The sequence below is a fragment of the Nanorana parkeri genome, unplaced genomic scaffold (assembly GCF_000935625.1).
Source record: "Nanorana parkeri isolate BGI_ZX_2015 unplaced genomic scaffold, ASM93562v1 scaffold645, whole genome shotgun sequence".
NCBI classification, from domain to species: domain Eukaryota; kingdom Metazoa; phylum Chordata; class Amphibia; order Anura; family Dicroglossidae; genus Nanorana; species Nanorana parkeri.
In genome coordinates, this window is record NW_017306913.1 from 31,196 (window position 1) to 50,384 (window position 19,189).

The 19,189-nt window shown below is 42.4% G+C and overlaps 1 protein-coding gene across 1 annotated transcript in view; it reads right to left on the reverse strand.

Annotated features, from left to right (window-relative positions):
• LOC108792460 (rho GTPase-activating protein 12-like) overlaps nucleotides 1–19,189 on the reverse strand; it is a 39,255-nt gene that overhangs the window by 14,497 nt on the left and 5,569 nt on the right. The window contains exon 2 of the mRNA XM_018563250.1: nucleotides 5,771–6,472. Within this exon, the coding sequence (XP_018418752.1) occupies nucleotides 5,771–6,409 (639 nt within the window). The 5' untranslated portion in view covers nucleotides 6,410–6,472. The remainder of the gene's footprint in view (nucleotides 1–5,770; nucleotides 6,473–19,189) is intronic.

Below are 19,189 nucleotides of genomic sequence, written 5' to 3' on the forward strand. Positions count from 1 at the left end.
TTGGAAAATGTCGAGCAAAAGGCTGCTGACTGGGCCACCCACTGAGTGAGTTTCGGCCTGTTCATCAAGAACTGGCTGAAAATTTGCTTTGTGTATGGCCAGCTTACGTTTATAACTAGGGTTCCTAGAGGAGAGATTGTAGTAGAAGGCATTGCCAAACGTCCCCATCAATACCGATAAGAACAAGCCACACACCACTCTCATGTTATGAACCGTAAGATAGATAATAACACGTAAACAGTGCACAAAGCAAGGAAAGTCCCCAGGCTGCTTGTCCTAAGAGCTCCAGACCACAAGAAAAAAAAAGAAAAAAGCATTTTATGAAGTACAAGTTAAGAAAAAAGGACTTTGATCCTTTCACACTCTAATTGTAATTACAAAGTCTAATATATAAATGTTCTGCAGCCAACAATCTGGATAAACTTGTAACCCACTTTTGCTAGAACGCTGTTATTTTTCCCCATTTTCTGGCTCAGAGAACCAAACACAACAAACAGCCTTAAGCTTGTTAAATGAAAGTGGTTGTTGGCTTTGGCCAAGAAGCACATCAAATATTTATACTTTCAGGGCTTGTTCAAGAATAAAAAGCACATTTATTTTTTGCTCGGATCATTAATCATTTATCTGAACATTTGCTGCTGTGAAACAGGTAGAATTTCTATTACAATTTAACAGCGCAGGAAAAGGTCAAACAATAATACGCTGTCCTTTTCTACCTACACTATACCCAATTTATAATTATACACACTGCAGGAAACCTATGCTGAGAGAAATGCAGGGGCTGTCCCTAATCATATCCTTCTGAAAATGCTACTTGCCTGGTTGTCATGCTAATCCTAAACTTCTAATATTTGCCCCTGTGCTGGTGACACAAGTATTAACGGGATAATTCCACATGAATTCCCCACTGTTTACATTGCAGTCTGACAGCGGCCGTCTGTCGGAATACCCGAACAGAGCGAGCAGCTTATTGGCTGCTCGCTCTGTTCGGCCAAGAATTGTCCGACATGCTCCTTTAATCAGCTGATCGAGGGATGCCGGTCAGAAAGGTGCCAAAGCGTGTATACCTGGGCTTTAGACAGACAGCATGCCCCTTTCAGCAGGCAATGCCACTTGCCAAATGCAACCATTGAGATGAATGGGACCACATCACAACTGCATGCCAAACTTTGGTACGCGGTTGCTGCACCATAATTCCATGTAAAATCTCCCTTGGAATTAAAAAATGTAAAAAAACCACAGGCAATGAAGAGAGACAGAAGTATTGACTGCCGAGTGCCTGAAGTCGCTGCTGTACTGCTCTCTGAAAATCAATCCACCACAGATCACTTTTTAGAGGAGCGATAAAGTCCGCCGTTCATGTGAATGAGCAAGGGCAGCCTGCATATCGTTTCTGCCGGCCAACATTATAGTCCAGGAAGTAGATGCTGGGCCCTGGATAATGTCTGAACAAAGATGGCAGCTGCCTCCTTGGAACACAGAATGATAAAAGCAGTTATGAGGAATACTGTGAACCCTGAGAGAGACAAGAAATACCTGCAAGTGTTATCCCTACACTTAAAGTGACACTAAAGTCAGGAATTAAAGCTTAAAAATGCTTTCAGGTACCCCAACTATTAACAGAAATGTATCTCATTTGTGTATCACTCGGCTGTAGATCCTCAAATCATCTCTGAATTGGTGCTGACACTGTCCTTCCTTCTGGAGGGGGGCTACTTTGGTTCCCCATGATCCCTGTGTGTGTTGTAAAGTAGCAACTGCTCCAAGCTCGCTCCCGTGATGGACTACAACAGGGGTAGCCAAACTCAGGCCCTGCAGCTGTGGTGAAACTACAAATCCCATGATGCATCTATTTCTGGGAGTCATGTCTGTGGCTAAGAGAATCATCCAATGCCTCATGGGATTTGTAGTTCCACCACAGCTGGAGGGCCAGAGTTTGGCTACCCATGGACTACAATCGCATGATTGTCAGCACCAATTCAGTGATGATGTGATGATCTACAGCCGAGTGATACACAAATAAGATACATTTGTGTGAATAGTTAAGGTACTTGAATGTATTAATAAGGTATAACTCCTGAGTTTAGTGTCACTTTAACTAAGCAAGCATCTTCTAATGGAAAACTATATCTGACATTAGGTATAAAACAAGCCAGCCGTACACAATGCCTTTCCATTCCAACATAACCTCTTTGATGTCCATCAAATGACTGATTAGAAATTTGACAGCAGCTATGAAGTATTCATGATCTGCAGCCTTCAGTGCAAATACCGCTGCAACGCACCGGCAAAAAAATGCACACAAGAGGATAATATGCACCTTTAGAAATTGTCATCCTGTATGTATTCTCTGCTAACATTTAAAGTGTGGAAATGATTAGAAATTGAGACAATCTAAATTTGGTCAAAACGCTTTTATAACCAAACTTCCTGAAATTATCTTTTTATTGCAGCTGTACTTCCAGGTCTGGCATAAGGACTAATCTGACCTACCCAACAAAAGGGTTTACTTTTATACACATCTGCTTCTGTATGACAAAGCTGAACAAAGGAACATCATGACAAGCATCCTAAAAGGGCAAGTTTTTTGCCTAGCAACAAAATGGCAGAACAACACTATAAGAGTGAGTCAGAGCTCTATCAATTCAGTTTTATCGTTTGTATACCAAGGACACAGATGAAGCACAAAACAAACCTGAATGATAAATGATAACAATCAGGAAATCGAAATGCATACATATACAATAGATATTAATCCTTTCACAATAAGAGCTCTGCACTCTATCATTATTCACAATATAGGTGTAAAGGTTTCTATACAATCTTAGAAATGTGCCATTGTGTGAAAAAAAAAATAAAAAAAAAAATATCAAACCATTGGTCTATGTTCTTAGTGCAAGTGAAGCTGACCAAAGCCTGGTAGGGAACTACAGGGTAGTAAGAGACATCTAATGAAGTGCTTGCAGTTGCGTTGGGTATACGCTGTCAGTTTTTTTCCGTTCAGCATGAAAAGCTGAACAAAAATATCCAACATATTACTCCATCCAAGCTTTGAATCTCCCACTGCAGCTATGTTTTTTCGGCATTTGGCCCAGCCGGCTGTCAAAATGCCTGAGCAGTGTCTGCATATGATTGGATGTAGACGCTGCTCAGCCAACAATGTTCCGATCTGCTCCTTCAATTTTTCAATCAAAGGATGTCAGCCGGAGGCGGCAGATCGGGCCAGTGTAGCCAGTTTTAGGCCCCTGTGGATAGATGTCACCAGCGCACCAGAATCATTTCAAATCCAAAATGTTCATTTATTGAAACATCATGTCACCAGAACAAGAGCTTTCAGGGCCCAGCAGGGTTCCCTTCATCAGACTCAGCAATAACCATTTGGTCATTGCTGAGCCTGATGATTGGGACCCTGCGTGGCCATTGGGACCATTTGGTCAATGCTGAGCCTGATGATTGGGACCCTGCGTGGCCCCAAAAGCGCTTGTTCTGGTGACATGATGTTTCAATAAATTAACATTTTGGATTTGAAATGATTCTGGTGTGCTGGTGGCATCTATCCACAGTTATTGTCTGGGGGCGCCATCCGCAGTCACTACGAGCACCCAAGCCCCCCCGTGATTTGGGATTTTCGGTAAGAAGAGCGACAAAGCAACCACTCACAGCTTTAGGCCCCTTTCACATGGCAGCCCCGATCTGACCGATCTGTCAGTTTTTCCAGGCGGACCCGATCGGATGCCTAATGCATGTGTGTAAACGGACAAGAGTCCATTTACACCCAGTTACCCCCCGACTCCGACCGGGTCCGTAAAGACAAAATGGAACAGTGTTCTGTTTTGCCAGACCAGATCGTGCCGGATCAGGGGTAATCTGATGTAAACGGACACATGTCTATTTACATCCGATTCTCCATACACTGGCATGGGGAGCAGTAAATGCAGTTTCTTTCCTCCATCACAAAATGGAGTTAAAAAAAAAAAAAACAAAAAAAAAAACTATACGGACATGGATGTCACTGTGGTGACATTCACTCCACACTGCGGTGATCAGGAGAGAACCTGCACGGATCCTCTCCTGATCAGTCTGTGTGAAAGGGGCCTTACTGTACAGGAGCATCAACAAGTACAAATTGCTACTATCTAAAAAGGAAAAAGCTGCAACATGTTTTTATTCTGCAGGGAGAGCACACAGAGTGTCTGCAAATCAAAAAAGCAAACACATCTAGATCCCTTTTGATATAGGACACAACACAGACATTAGACAGTTTTAGTAACCAAACTTTGGCAGCGGTATGAACATATCAGGCCTTTCAACTCAACCTTTCACTACAGAGGACCTCCTTTGTGTTACAAGGCACTTCAGATATGTCTTCAGTCCAGCACTTACCCTCTATAGCAGGGGTGGCAAACTCAGGCCCTCCAGCTGTGGTGAAACTACAAATCCCATGATGCATCTGCCTCTGCGAGTCGTGCCCGTGAGAATCTTGCAAAGCCTCAAGGGACTTGTAGTTCCACAACAGCTGGAGGGCCGGAGTTTGCCACCCCTGCTCTATAGCATACAAGGAACGTTGTAATGCAGCAAAAGCATCAACCACTTGCAAGGTTAGGCAACATTTCACAAATGCAAAAAATGTACCGACACCAAAGCCACTCCCTTATCCTGCCAAGCCCCACCCCTTTGTGATTTTACAATTGACATGCATGCCACCATGGACATACATATGGGGGAATGTTCCTGTGTGTATGAACACCAGCTCACCCATCTGTCTCAATGACTAGAAGGTAAAAGACCACAGTATTATGACATGCATTCACTTATCTACCAACTCTACGTGTTTCACACAAAGGATCAGAGGCCTCTAAATGTCTGTTATAATTAAAATCCCAGCTCACTGGCCTCATTATATTTTCCATAGAGGCATATGGAGGCCTTCATTGCTGAACTCCTTCCAAAAAAAGCTAACTGCCTGACTGCTACACCGACCTACTGGTTCAATACCTTCCAATCATTTACCTAGAACAGGTACTTTATACCTGGGAACGTCGGAACTCTCTAACTGCATACTTGCCCTGTGTTACCAATTCAAAGTACTAAAGCAAGACAGCCAGGCAACTAGCATTTCCAGCAGTAGCCTCCATGTTTCTCTCACAGGAGGTTCCCTTTAATGTAAATTGGTATACTTCACAGTCTTGGCTGTTTATTTGATGGAAACCGGTGCCTAGCAAGTATTGCAGGCCTTCACTTTCCTGAGATGCATGTAGGCTGCCAATGAAGATGCTAGTTTTCTGGTTAGTACAATGACCCACTGTGTTCAATAAGGTTTGAGTCACTGGCCTTCAACAAGTATGCATATCTATAAAGCCAGACATTAATATGTGAATGCTTCTTTCAGGTGATGGACGCAAAGGAACCGTCTTATAAATCTTCCACCCAACCAAACCCTGGGTGAAAGAGTTATAACATCAGTCCCAAAGTATTGAAGCATGAAGGAAATGAGACACAGTAAGTGTAACCCTGTCCAGATAGGTTTCCTTTTAGTACTTTTGAGGTTACTGACTGAAGAAGCATTCAGAGTAGGAGCTTTAACTTCACCAAGACTTTTTTTTTTGACCTGCATGCATGCTGTTTCAGGGTCTTAAAAAGTATTAAAGCCACTAGAGGCACATGCAAGCCAGGTAACTAGCATTTTCAAGATGCTATCAGCAATAGAATACTCAATATTTCCCTTCAGTGTCCAGTACAAAAAGGTTTAAGGTTTAAGGTTCAATCTTACCTGAAGCTGTTCCGTCGAGCTGCTACTCAGTTCATCTCCAGATTCTGAATCTGCAAGAAGTTTTTCCGAGTTTTCCCCAGCAGAATCCGAGTGTTCATTTGAAAAGCTGGCCTTTTCTATATCCATCATTTCTGGACCAGGAAAGTGCAAGGCAGAGGGGCTCCTGCTGGTGGCCTTTGGTGAGTGTAAATCAGTACATAACTTGCCATTGTTATGTACCAGGTCTAGAGTCAGTCCTCTCGTCTGGCCTGGGCTACTGCCAGGCCCAAAGTTCTGGTTGGCATCCCGAATTGAGGAGCTTTTCCCGAAACTGGTGAGCTCTGGAGATTTATTGATATTCTCGGTCGATCTCTGTAATCCTTGTGACACTTTCAGAGGACTGTTGGGCAGGGCGGGCTGTTTGGCAGGAGGCATCAACGCCTTTCTGCCCACTTCCTTCACATACTGAGCTGGAACGTACAAGGGTCTTGAGTTTTCATCCTGTCTCACCTGCCACCAGTCTTCATTTGACTTTTTCATCAAAACATACCTCTCGCCCTGCTTGATGATAATTTTTTTGTTCTTGTATTCATACTCGTAATCATATTCTACCTCAACGTACACCGGACCAGGTGCGGGCCTCCCACTCTTGTCAGCCATTTTCAATAACGCTTATCACCTCTTTAGAAGAATTGAGAGCATTATGACATCGTGCTGAAAATTCTAGGGGGAAGAAAGAAAGCAAGAGAAAAGAAATACCGTTAAAAACTTTCCACAAAATAGTCAAGAGCTATCCAGAGCTTCAAGAGATGTGATGAAAACGGAGGACAGGGTAATACCTTAAAAATAATTACAGTTTGGGCCTGCATTTACCACCGTGCCACTGATCTAGAGATCTTCAGGTTCAGGGGACTGCCACTCTTTAGTCCTCTGCACATAGCTCAGGAGCTGGCCGGTTGTCAGAGAAATCCCCACTGCTATCTATGGGGCTGGCAACCAGCTCTGAGCAGCTGCAAGGCCTTGTGCAGATGGCAGAAGCATACAGAGACTTGAACTTTACAGATCACAAGTGTAAAATATATCATCACCTTTACCTCACCGCATCCAGAGATGTAACATTTCTCAGCTGCTTTTGTAAGGGAGGACTCCGGGCAAAACATAAAACTCTAAAAGTGTCACTTACAAAAGCCATATACTAATGTCTGGATGCATTGTTGATAAGAAATTGATCTTGCTGAGCTCGAAGCAAAAGGCACATTTTTGATTCTGTGGGATCCATACAACAAACCTGCCCCTATACAAACTACAACTCAACCATCTCATATTAACAAATAAAAAATGATCCTCTGCTAAATGCAACTAACTTATGAAATCGGGACCTTTAGTGATGGGGCTTTGTTGGGGCATCAGAGATATTATTTTAAGTACATGAATGCAAAGTAATATGTAAGTGAAACACTTCTATTATGTCTCGCATATCACATGCGCCACCCCCAACAATGCCTTCCCTCCCAGAGCCATCTTCATCCAGGTTCAGTAGCATCGTGTTCCTGGACTAAGATGCCAGCTCTGAGGTGACACAATCAAGTAAATCCTGAAGTCTGTTCACAAATGTGGTTAAATCACTGCTTCCAAAGCTAGCCTGCGCCTTGTTTACCTTTCCTGTGTTATCGCAAGGAGCTTAATCACTACCCCAGTTCTATTCTTGGACTACACAACAATCACTCTCTATGTTGTGAAGATAAGAGGGGATACAATTCGGTATTTTAGCAAAATACAGTTGGGTTGGGCTGACACCATTTTTAGTCATTTCAGTCCACAAAAATCTGTATTGTCAGCACACAACAGGAAATTAAGAACCAAGTCCATTTTTGGTAGGACAGCAAGTATTTTTCTGTACTTGAATGGTGAATAAAATCATAATATAGGGAAATGTGGATGTATTCTATGCATTTTTTTTATTTTGCTTTTACTTTAAGCTTAGCTGAAAATCTGGCATTAAATTAGCATAATATTTCCTGTCAATGCTTTTCTCTCTGCCACAAAAGCATGGAGTAATCCAGCCTGGAAAATGCTGCATTCTTATCATAGAAGTGCAAACAAAAAAGGTATTTTCTCCCCCCCTCCCCAGCACTGGCCCTACCCAAAGATATTCAGCTCAGCCTGCAGCAGACGCACACAAGTTAGCTGGTAATAGCTTTCCCAGGTGGTCACCTCCACTGGATTTGCATTCACCAAGTTAACAGTTAATCATTCTGGCTTCTGTTCTGTTTCCAGTTAAACATTGATTGGCTTTACTGATGTTATTAAAGAATATTTCCTTTTGTCTTTTTCTGTAGCTTTTTCTGCCAAATCTATTTGTGCACAGCTAATAATGTGTCCAGTGACTAAGTTCACCGCTTTTTCAGCAGAAATGAAAGCGACAAACTTATTTTTATAAAACATCTGGCTCTGCTTTTTTTTGTGTGCTTTTTTTTTACATTTTCCACTTTGAATGTACAAAACAGCACAAGACAGCTTTACTCTGTAAAGTCAGCTCCAATATCTGCGTGCACATTATTCATGACTACAGTAATCTGAAACTTGAATGCAGCACTTTGGAGAGAATAGAATGGTTGGCAATATGGTATTTTACTGCCCATGTGATTTGCTTGCGTTGGGGTTTTGTGAAATGCAGCGAACTACATTAAAAAAAAGGAGAGAGAGCGAATGAGCCCCAAGAAGACAGGAACGTGTGTGCTCATAGAGGCAACAGAATGCGGCTAGTTACTAGATCTGACATTTGCAGATACATTACATTCCAGTCCCATGGATGGCCCAACTTGTGCTTTTTAAGCTTTATTGAAGAACATCTCACACAAAATCAGGAACACATACTGTATGGCCATTACAACCAATACATATTTCACACAATTCATATTTTCTCTCTACTCAAACAACTCTCCAAAAAACACAAAGCTACACCATATCTTTTCTTAAGTGAATCATGGAACATTTCTCCTAAGAGCACCTATGTTCAAGGAGAATCTTTGTGCTTAGCATTCCTCAACCTTTATTTGACAAAACAGCCTTTAAAAACGTATGCAAAGTCTCAAGCCACACCAGTCTAAAATATCATTGTAAGGGGGACCCCACGGAAAAACACACAAAAAAAGTGGGATTTCCCTTTACATCAAAGTGCCCCCCTCAAATCAAGATTGCCTCCCCCCCTTTACATCAAGAGTCCACCTTTCACATCAGAAGCCCATCTTTCATATCAGAGCCCCCGTTTCACATCAGAATTTCCACTTTACATCCACATACCTCCTTACATTGTCTTCATTCCCCCCTTTACATCACAGTCCCACTACCACATCAATTTGGAGGCACAGCAGAGCAAGCCAAAAGGCACACCACAGTGCCACTGCACCCAGGTTGAGAAAGGCTGCTCTAGTCCCATAATATTCAATTATTAAGTATCTGGAAAGCCAAACCATACCATCTTTAATTTGTGGCGTGCTTTTATTTGTCTACCTTTTATAGAATTCCTTTAGGGTCATCAATATAACTCGGGTCAAAAAGTTTCCATCTTTCTCGTGAGTCTGGCACACAAAAAAATATTAATCCCCTCCAGCACAAACGTAATTGGTCTTAAACCACTTAACCATTCTCCTATTCTATGCCACATGCTCTTGGATCTTCCTACAATAGAACCACATATGGTTTAGGATGCACAGGACATTCCTATACTCCTCAGCATCATCTAGAGATGCTCGTGGCGTGCGAACGGCATACACCCAGCTATACACTAGGCGGACGTTTCATAAACAAACCCATACACATTCGTACTATCCATTTTAAGTAACACTCCAACAGATCTTGCCATAGTACCACAACATATGTACAGTTTTAGAGCACCAAAATGAATAGATGTGAAACATTTGCACATTGTAGTGCAATGCACTCAATAAATGCTGCAGGTCCATTAAAACCACTACACATTAACGTATGAAATAATGCACATTACTGTCTGTGTGTGGTACAGGTAACGCAAAGCAAAAGTCTGAATAGCTCCATAAAGTGAATCTATGTTGACTTTAAGGGCTCATTCACACGGGAATCGGCCGGCACGTACAGCTCCATGCTGTGTGCACAGCCGCATCGGGCAGCTCCCGGGAAAGACAGGTGCTGCGTGTGATTAGTACGCAGCCCTCGTCCTTCTCCATGGGACTACGCTGCTGTACGCCGCCCTAGCCACCCGCCCTGCAAGTCCGTGCAGGTGAGCGTACTCGTACGCTAACGGTATGGATCTGATCTGTGTCCGAGCCGGGACACGCGTACCCGTACGGACCTGCACTTGAGGCAAGCGTAGGGGGGCATATGGCCGCTTAGTCCCATAGAGAAGGACACTAATCACACACAGCACCGGTCCTTCCCGGGAGCTGCCCGATACAGCCGTGCACGCAGCACGGAGCTATACGTGCTGGCCGATTCCCGTGTGAATGAGCCCTTAAAGTCAACATAGATTCACTTCCGATTCCCGTGTGAATGAGCCCTAAAAGGTTTGCTTCATTTACATCAAAATCTGCTACAATATCCATCATAGAATTTAATGGAATTCATAATATCTTACAGCGAGCTATGATTTTTCAAAATGGCTATAACATTCCAATATTGCTTCTTTGCTTAAAAACCCTGGTCATAAATAAATTAATAGCCATTGCTTCAAAAATACATTGGGGGAATTTATCAAAACTGGAGCAAACTAAATCTAGAGCGCCCATGGCAACCAACCAGTTTCTCTCTTCAGTCTGTTCAGTTAAGATTTGAAAATGAAAGAAAAGACGATTGGCTGCCATGCACAGCTGCTCCAGTTTTGATAAATTCCACTTACTGTGTTATTAAGTGAAAATCCCCCAATTTGGAGGTGGTTAGGAATCAGGTCAACTAAATCACCCAGTTAAAATAAAAAAAAAAAAATCAAATTAGATCTGATTTTATGCCATTATTTCCAGGTTTGGCAGTCAGACAGATCACGATTCCCCTGTAGGTTTGTATCACTCTCTGGTACTACAACCACTATAATTTCCCTTTAATTGAATAACGTCCCCTGATTATTGTTACTGCTAGTTCACTACATCATTTTCAACTTTGCATTTCTGATGTAACCTAATATCGCCAACAAAGGTGTACTTCTTTATTTCGGATTTCTTATGGTTCTGTTGGGCAGCTTTTCTTACATCTTGCCCCTTATTAGTGTAACAACATACACCTCTCCATCTATAAACCCATAGGTTACTCTTCAGTAAAAAAGATGACTATAATGCTGTTGTTGTACACTGCGTACAACTCCACTAGAAATGTCATTTCCTGTTCAATTAATTGGTTACCTGCCTTTCTCAGCAGTTTTTGTGTTATTTCAAACTAGGACCGATTATGTAAGCACAACAGCCAGACTCTTGCACTCACTACTCGCAGAAGGAAGCGACCACAGGAAGTCCGAACTAAAAAGAAGCAACCTCGAGGTGTCTGCACAAAACTCTAGATATCATCCAGATTCCCCGGGAACCCCAAAGAAATCATTTCAGCAAGCAGTGACTTCAGCTTTAGCACACTTCTGCACCTCAGTAGTAGCAATTTGGGGATGAACGGTAACCCTTCCATGCGGCCCCAAGTAAAAGAATGGACTACAAGGTATACATTTTAGTCATTCACTCCTCAGTTTTGGCCACTAAATGCAATTTGCTATCTCAAAAATCAGTAGTGAACTGAACTAGTCAAAGCTCCTAGAGCTCAAGTTTTTACTGCACAATTGGTCACCATGGATTTCAGGGGTCCAGAGATGATCTTGGAGATATCCGGGATCTTTTTCTGGCAGTTTACTACTTCTAAAAGTTAGCACAGGTTTACTTTGCCGATTCCTGCACTGGAGTTATAAAGTGTGAATTATATGTTAATCTATCAATCTCTGCTTTATAAATTGATCAGCAGGGTTTTTTTTGTCTTTACAATACTTGATTCTTATAAATCAGATTGTAAGAAATAATGCAAAAACAAAGTAGGTTGGAAAAAAGCATATAAAAAAACAAACTCCTTTTGAAGCTCAGAACATAGATAGCCCTACTTTTGGAGCAGACATACACTGCTGATGTTATGTCACTCAACTAGTTTTCATAATTAGTTCCTACAAAACAAGCTTCTGACAAAGTCGGTAATATCTAGGTAGATGTAATCTTCCTTACATTGCTCTGAGTGATGGGAGCACCCAAAAACTGCTCTACAATACAGTCATAGGACAGGAAACAACTGCATTTTGGCCAAACATTTTACCACAGGCTGTAAAATACAAAGCAGACAACCTAGGAGGGGAAAAATTAATATGCAATTCAGAAGTCAGCCTGTCCAATCAATAGGCGCCAGGTGCTATTTTTAAGGAGCATTGGATACCTGGCTCCTGGGATTTGTCCAACCCAGAGTTAACCCTTATATTGCCTAAAAGTCCCTCAATCACCCTACTGATGCTTTAATTCATTTCCTAAATTGATAAAAAAAGATGGGGCTTCATACATCTATGAAGATATGTTCAATCCTACATGATCTGTGAAATGAGGACAAGTCTGTAACAAAGAAAAATTAAACATTAAATAAAATCTACAAAAGTAGAACACCTCGAAACAATTCTGACCAGCTTCAACCTTGCAGTCTTCTTTTCAGAGCACATTCGGTTAAAATGTAAGCTTCTAAAGAATGAAGAACAAAGGGAAATTGTTTGCCAGTGGCAGTAGAAATGAACAGCATAATACAGAATTAGAATCTTCTAGCTCTGGCCAAGACAGTTCTCAACTTTAGAGACATGCACCCCTCAGGGTTACGTCTAAATTCAAGGGATACTCCGGCTTGTTGTCAACTTAAACTCAGAATGTTAGACTTAAAATTTAGGAAATCATAAGGCTTCATGATTCAGATTAGCCATTTTTATTATTTTAAAAGCAGCAGGAATTGATTGGAAGCTGACATGCATTTTGAAGTTAGAAAGACATCTACACATGTTATGGGGTACCTATGAGGCATGCCAGAGGGCAGTAGGTAACAATGTGCATCAACAAAGGGTACATCAAATCAAAATGAGTAACATTGGATGCTGTAATGATGCGTTTGGATTTTTTTTTAAAAGGTACCAAAGGATATACACACATCAGCCACTTTATTAGGTACAACTGTTCAATTCCCTGGTAACACAAATTGCTAATCAGCCAATCACATGGCACCAACTCAATGCATTTAGGCATCTAGACATGGTGAAGACGACTTTCTGAAGTTCAAACCGAGCATCAGAATGGGGAAGAAAGGGGATTTAAGTGACTTTGAACATGGCATGGTTGTTGGTGCCAGATGGGCTGGTCTGAGTATTTCAGAAACTGCTGATCTACTGGGATTTTCACGCACAACCATCTCTCGGGTTTACAGAGAATGGTCCGAAAAAGAGAAAACATCCAGCGAGTGGCGTTTGCGTGGAAGCTGATGGAAAGGCAACAGTAACTCAAATAACCACTCGTGACATCCAAGGTATGCAGAATACCATCTGTGAACGTCCAACACGTCCAACATTGAAGCAGATGGGCTACAGCCCCAGAAGACCACACCAGGGGCCACGCCTGTCAGCTAAGAACAGGAAACAGAGGCTACAATTCACACAGGCTCACCAAAAATTGGACAATTGAAGACTGGGAAAACGTTGCCTGGTCTGATGAGTCTCGATTTCTGCAACATTCAGATGGTAGGGTCAGAATTTGGCGTGACAGCATGGATGGAGGCTGGTGGTGGTGTAATGGCGTGGGGGATATTTTCTTGGCACACTTTGGGCCCGTGATGTTATGTCAATATGGACCAAAATCTCTGAGGAATGTTTCCAACACCTTGTTGAATCTATGCCACGAAGAATTAAGGCAGTTCTGAAGGCAAAAGGGGGTCCAACCCGGTACAAGCAAGGTGTACCTAATAAAGTGGCCTGTGAGTATATATGGATGCCAATAATCCCTTTCAGACGGCCAGAAGTTAAACACAATACGTAATATGAAATGCACAAAAAAAAAAAGCAACTATAGAGTTTCAGAAGCATGTACCTTTTTCCTTTAGCAGAATTTTCTTTGTAGCAAGTAGAAAAACATAAGCAGGTTGCAGGAAGAGGAAGCATATTTGTGGTCTACAGCCTTCGAAGGATGCCCTGATTTAGTCAGCTTTGCACATAGATGTTATCAGGTTCTTTCAGTGTTCTTAAAGTCACTCAATGTGTGTTTATCTGTTGAAGAGAACCTCACGCACGAAGCAAGACAACGGTGCTGTGCAGCAGAACGCTCAACCTGCAGTTGCAGCACATTGAGCAGTAATAAAACATCCGAGGTTCAGATGCCTTCTATGTAAAGGATAACTCTTATGTTTAGAAACGTTCAGTAAGTTGAAATTCTGAATAAGAACAGCGTCATTTTTTGCAAATAGTATTTTTCCCCGCATTTTGTTCCACTTGGACATTGTATAAATAATGTAATGCTGCATTTCTGTGAACATTTCACATTCAGGCCTGGACGTATCCGCTGTACACTATTTGTGTACAATTAAATTAAGCAATTAATATATAAGTGCAATATTGCACTGCCCACCTACAATAAAAAACATTTGTCACAAAGTCCAAACTCAACCCCCCTCCCCGATGCTACAGTATTATTATACAGGATTTATATAGCGCCAACAGTTTGCGCAGGGCTTTACAATATAAGGCCCCATTCACACTGAGCGGATTGCCGCGCGATATTGCGCATTTTTGCCGCACGATATCGCGAGAAGTCGCTGGCCAATGATTTTCAATGGAGCTGTCTTCATGTACAGCTCCGTGTCACCCGTCGCAAGTAGCTTCTACAGGACCCTTTTGTGGGTGGATTTTGCGCGATTTGTTGATTTTTTAATGCAGCCCGACGGTGAAACGTCGCCCCATCCCGGCCGCGCGGATCCGCTCCAAAAGTTATGTCGCTTAGTGTGAATGGGGCCTAAGGAAGACATTACAAACACAATACAATTCAAGACAAGACGGTAAGGAGGGCCCTGCCTGTGAGGGCTTACAATCTGAAAGAGAGGGGCCAGTGATACATGAGGTAGCTGTGTGGGGATGGACTTTTTGAGAACATGATGGTTCAGTGGTTAGGTTGAGGGATAGGCTTCCCTGAAGAGATGAGTCTTTAGGGAACGCCTAAAGGCAGTCAGAGTGGGAGATAGACAAACAGGATGGGGTAAAGAGTTCCCGAGGATGGGAGAGACTCTAGTGAAGTCCTGGAGGCGAGCATGGGAGGAGTTGACGAGAGAGCTGGAAAGCAGAAGGTCTTGGGAGGAGCGGAGAGGACGGTTAGGGTGATACTTTGAGACAAGGTTTGAGATATAGCCAGGGGCAGAGTTGTGGATAGCTTTGTAAGTGGTTGTTAATATTTTGAATTGTATCCTTTGGGCGAGTAGAAGCCAGGGCAGGGATTGGCACAGGGGAGTTGAAGACAGTGAGCAGTTGGTTAGGCGGATTGTGATTATCTGCAGTGGCTGCAGTTATTCCATTGCCACCTGCCAGAGCCTCAGTAATCAGAAGTGAGAGTTCAGGCCTGGATGGGGAGGGGTTTCATCTTGACTTGGAGAAAAGTCAAAAGTCTGGATATTGCCTGGGCCTAGCATCCAAGAGGCTCCACCAGGACATGTGAAGAATAACAATTATCTACTGCCAACACAAGGTGTCTGCCTTTCAGCACTGCTACCTTATGCATCACGAAGTCTAGGTAAGGTTTCAATTACACACACAGCACCTGGTAGGAAAACCCAATTGTTTTCTGAGGCTCAGGGTTTTAAGAGAGTGCTAAAATCAAGGTTAAAGGCTAACATCAAGGTGAACTATATGCAAAATAGACTTGTTGTTCGTAGAATGGTGGCATTAGTGGCAAGCTAAGAAATGATTAATTGCATTTTAAAAATAAAATCAAACAGAGGAGGGCAGGGAGGGGACCAGGAAAGAAGAACTTGCCAATCATATTTTCCTACCGCATACAAGTTTTGAGTCGGTGGGGGTAATAAAATATGGGCATGTAGCATGCTTGACAATATTATTAAGAGTAAGAGCACTATCCTTATAATGTAAAAAGGATCTGCGGGGCAGGGAATGCCCTGGACTGATCTAGACACAAATGAGCAGTTGACCCTTGTCGTGGAGGGTAGCAGCCCCACTGCAAGGGTTAATACATTTTTTTTGTCGCCCCAGAGTTGTTCTTCAAAAGATGCATATTTAAAAATGACACTTTAGATTGCATTAACATGTTACATTTTAGGAGATTTCAGTACCTGGGTATACATTTACTCCAAGTATATACTACTTCAGATTAGATGAAATGTAACTACTTCCTATTTTACCAAGGCAATTATAATCTGGTGTTTGTAGTAAGATGCATGAATCTTGCATAATTTTAAAATTGCTCTGCTCTGATTTTAGATTTCAAAATATACAAAGGGTGAAAGAGGAAGGTTGAGGCAACATAATGTTTGGAAATAGAAATGCATGCTGTGAACACTATGAAGTTCTGTGATGATTACACAGCCACAAAATAAGAGCAAAGCGGTCAAAGAATCTTCACTGACCTCCGGTGACAGACCTTGAGAACGGGGGACCACAGTGTCGCCGAAGGGTTGGTGGTTTTCACATTTCCTGTTGCACAGGCTATGTTGTTGCCACAATAAAACACAGATAAAAGCCATTTTTACTACTTTGATTTCACTTTTGCCACCATTTCCGCCTCTACCTGCGAGATTAGGTGATGTCAGTAACGTACATGTTACCTTTCTTGTTACTGGAGAGGACGCTGTACCTGAGGACCTGCAGTGCAAGGGCCTTCCTGCTTCATTCATTCTGAGAATCTGTACTTCCTCGTGCCACTACTTGATTATGCCTCTATCAATCGTCTGTCATTAAGGGGGTAGCTCTGACATTAGAAGGCAAATTAGGCCCCTCTACCAAGGTGGCAGCCTCCACACAGAAAAAAGGTATACGAAGCCAGTAATAAGGAAACAGTTCATCTGCAGGAAGCGTATAGGCAATAATGGCGACTAGGGCACATTCCACAGTTTAGGTCCTTTTTAATTTTTTATATGGAATGCGAGCTTCATGTGACAACAGAAAAGGGTCAAAGAAGGCAAATGCAATATATTTTTAAGGCATGGCAGTTACGAGAATCTCTATTTCTCCAGCCAGGTGTTTAAAAGGTACGCCACGCCTGTTAAACATATTATACTTCCATTATATCTGATCTCAGGTTGTCACAGCCAACTCACCGATTTAATTTTATTACTGACATCCCCCTCCTGTAGCTACATGCATATGGCTGCTGATATTTAGATTTAAAACCTGAATCTGAGCATGCAAAAAATGAAAGACAGCTAAGACTTAGCATACTAGTCTCTCTGAGCCCGCAAGCAGGAAAGCCAACACACAGTAGAGCATAAAAAGCAAGTTGCACAGCAAAGAAAATGAGCCCAAGGCTAATGCCCTGTCTAGGTGCTTTCTATAACCTAATAAATCTAGCTACAAGAGATCAAATTAAACCTAGCTCAAAAAGGTTAAATTCAAGCTGAACTGCAGGTAGAAATGTTTATGCATACATACAGTGGTCCAGTTTGACCCAATGCCGGTATGCATATTTTATACCTAGTTGGCCCATGGGGATCCTGTAAAGCACCGCAGTAGCTGGAGCTACTACAGTGCTTTACAGCCATATTCCATGTCCTGTATGGGGCTGAGTGGCATCCCCTCTGCTCCGAAAACACAGGGGGTCACTCGGCACAGCGGCAATTCAAAGGACGCCTATCAATGAATGCAAGGTGTTTCTCTGATTGTGCAGGGGGTTAGTTATGTCACAATCTGCCCCCTCATCCAATCATGGAACGCTTTTTAGTCATTAATCTAAGTCCATTTCCACATTCTTTTATGTCAGCAACTAAAAGTACTGCAAATAAAAGTGTAAGCATGACAGCCAAGAAACTAGCATTTTTAATAAACAGAGCTCAATCATGTCAAATGCCATGTTTCTTAAGGCAGGTTTGCCCTAATATTGTTATTTGATGGGGCTCAATTTCCTATAGTTAAAGAAAGCTGTGCATACATGCATAACTTATCAGTGTAGCCTTGCCTGCCCAGGGCAAAGTAACAGTGTCTTTGTAAAGCCCCCACACACTAATTTATACTCACCGCTCCAAAGCACCTTCCTTCATTGTCACCACAGCAAAGTACCCAGTACTTCCAGTTATGTGACCTCTTCCAATAACACAGTGCTCGGGCTTAGCCAATTGCTGGGCCCGAACACTGTCACAAGATGGAGGTCGGGACATACTGCTCCCGCTGGCATTGCCTGGAGTTGGAGCTCAAACATTTTGTGGCCGCTGCAACTGGGAAAGAAGCAGTGGGGGTCAGTAGGGGTGAATATAAAAGTGGAGGGTGGACTTTCCATAAAATACTGCCATTTTGCCCTGAACAGGCAAGGTGGCATGGTCTATTTCAATACCTCTGTAACATTTTTCTGGCAACTTTATCATGGTAAAAAATATTGAAAGACTTGGCTATTATTGAATCTAAAAATTATGAATTTTAACCTAATCTTTCCAAGTTTAAAGGCCACTTTGTTGAAATGTGATACTGCAGGAACAAGTAACCTTCCAGAGACTACGGCTCTGACCAGATCTTCTGGCCATAATTCTTGGCCCCGTTCCTACCCATCTATGGTTTACAGCGTTCCCACTTCCCTTTTTGCAACCTCTATAATATAAAAGGAAATCTAACAGAGATAATGGGATGACCAGCAAACCAGAAAGAATAAAATTCTGTTAAGCAGTGGCAATAAAGTGAACAAAGAGCTCATGTGCAAGGACAATTGTTGGGATCTCCATTCAACTAGTGCCCAAGTACAAAAACATAACTCTCTGTACAGATGGGTGACAGCTCGATGGAGAAGCACATTTATACAAATGAAAAGTAGACTTTGTGATATCAAAAACTTTCTCGGGTTATGCAACTAGAGACAGTCAGCGGAAAGCCTCTTCACTTTCAGGTCAGATGTTGCTGCAGGAAATGGTGAAAGCCTTCTGCACCACCATTATATTAGTCTCTGACTAATAATATAGGTGGTGAGGTAGACTCTTGCTGCCAGATGGACATCATAAACCACGAGCACATGAATAAGAACGCCTCCCGATTTGCCTGTGACCTAGCAGTAAGAAATGTGCAGGTCATACTGACTGCAGAAGGGGGTCCCTGCACCATTTTGACCCACATCGAACACAAAAGGGTCCCCAAGACCAAGAAAGCCCTAGCAGCTACAAAGTCTGATTAAATGTCATGCTCGCCTCTAACTACCGTGTTTCCCCGAAAATAAGACACTGTCTTATATTTTT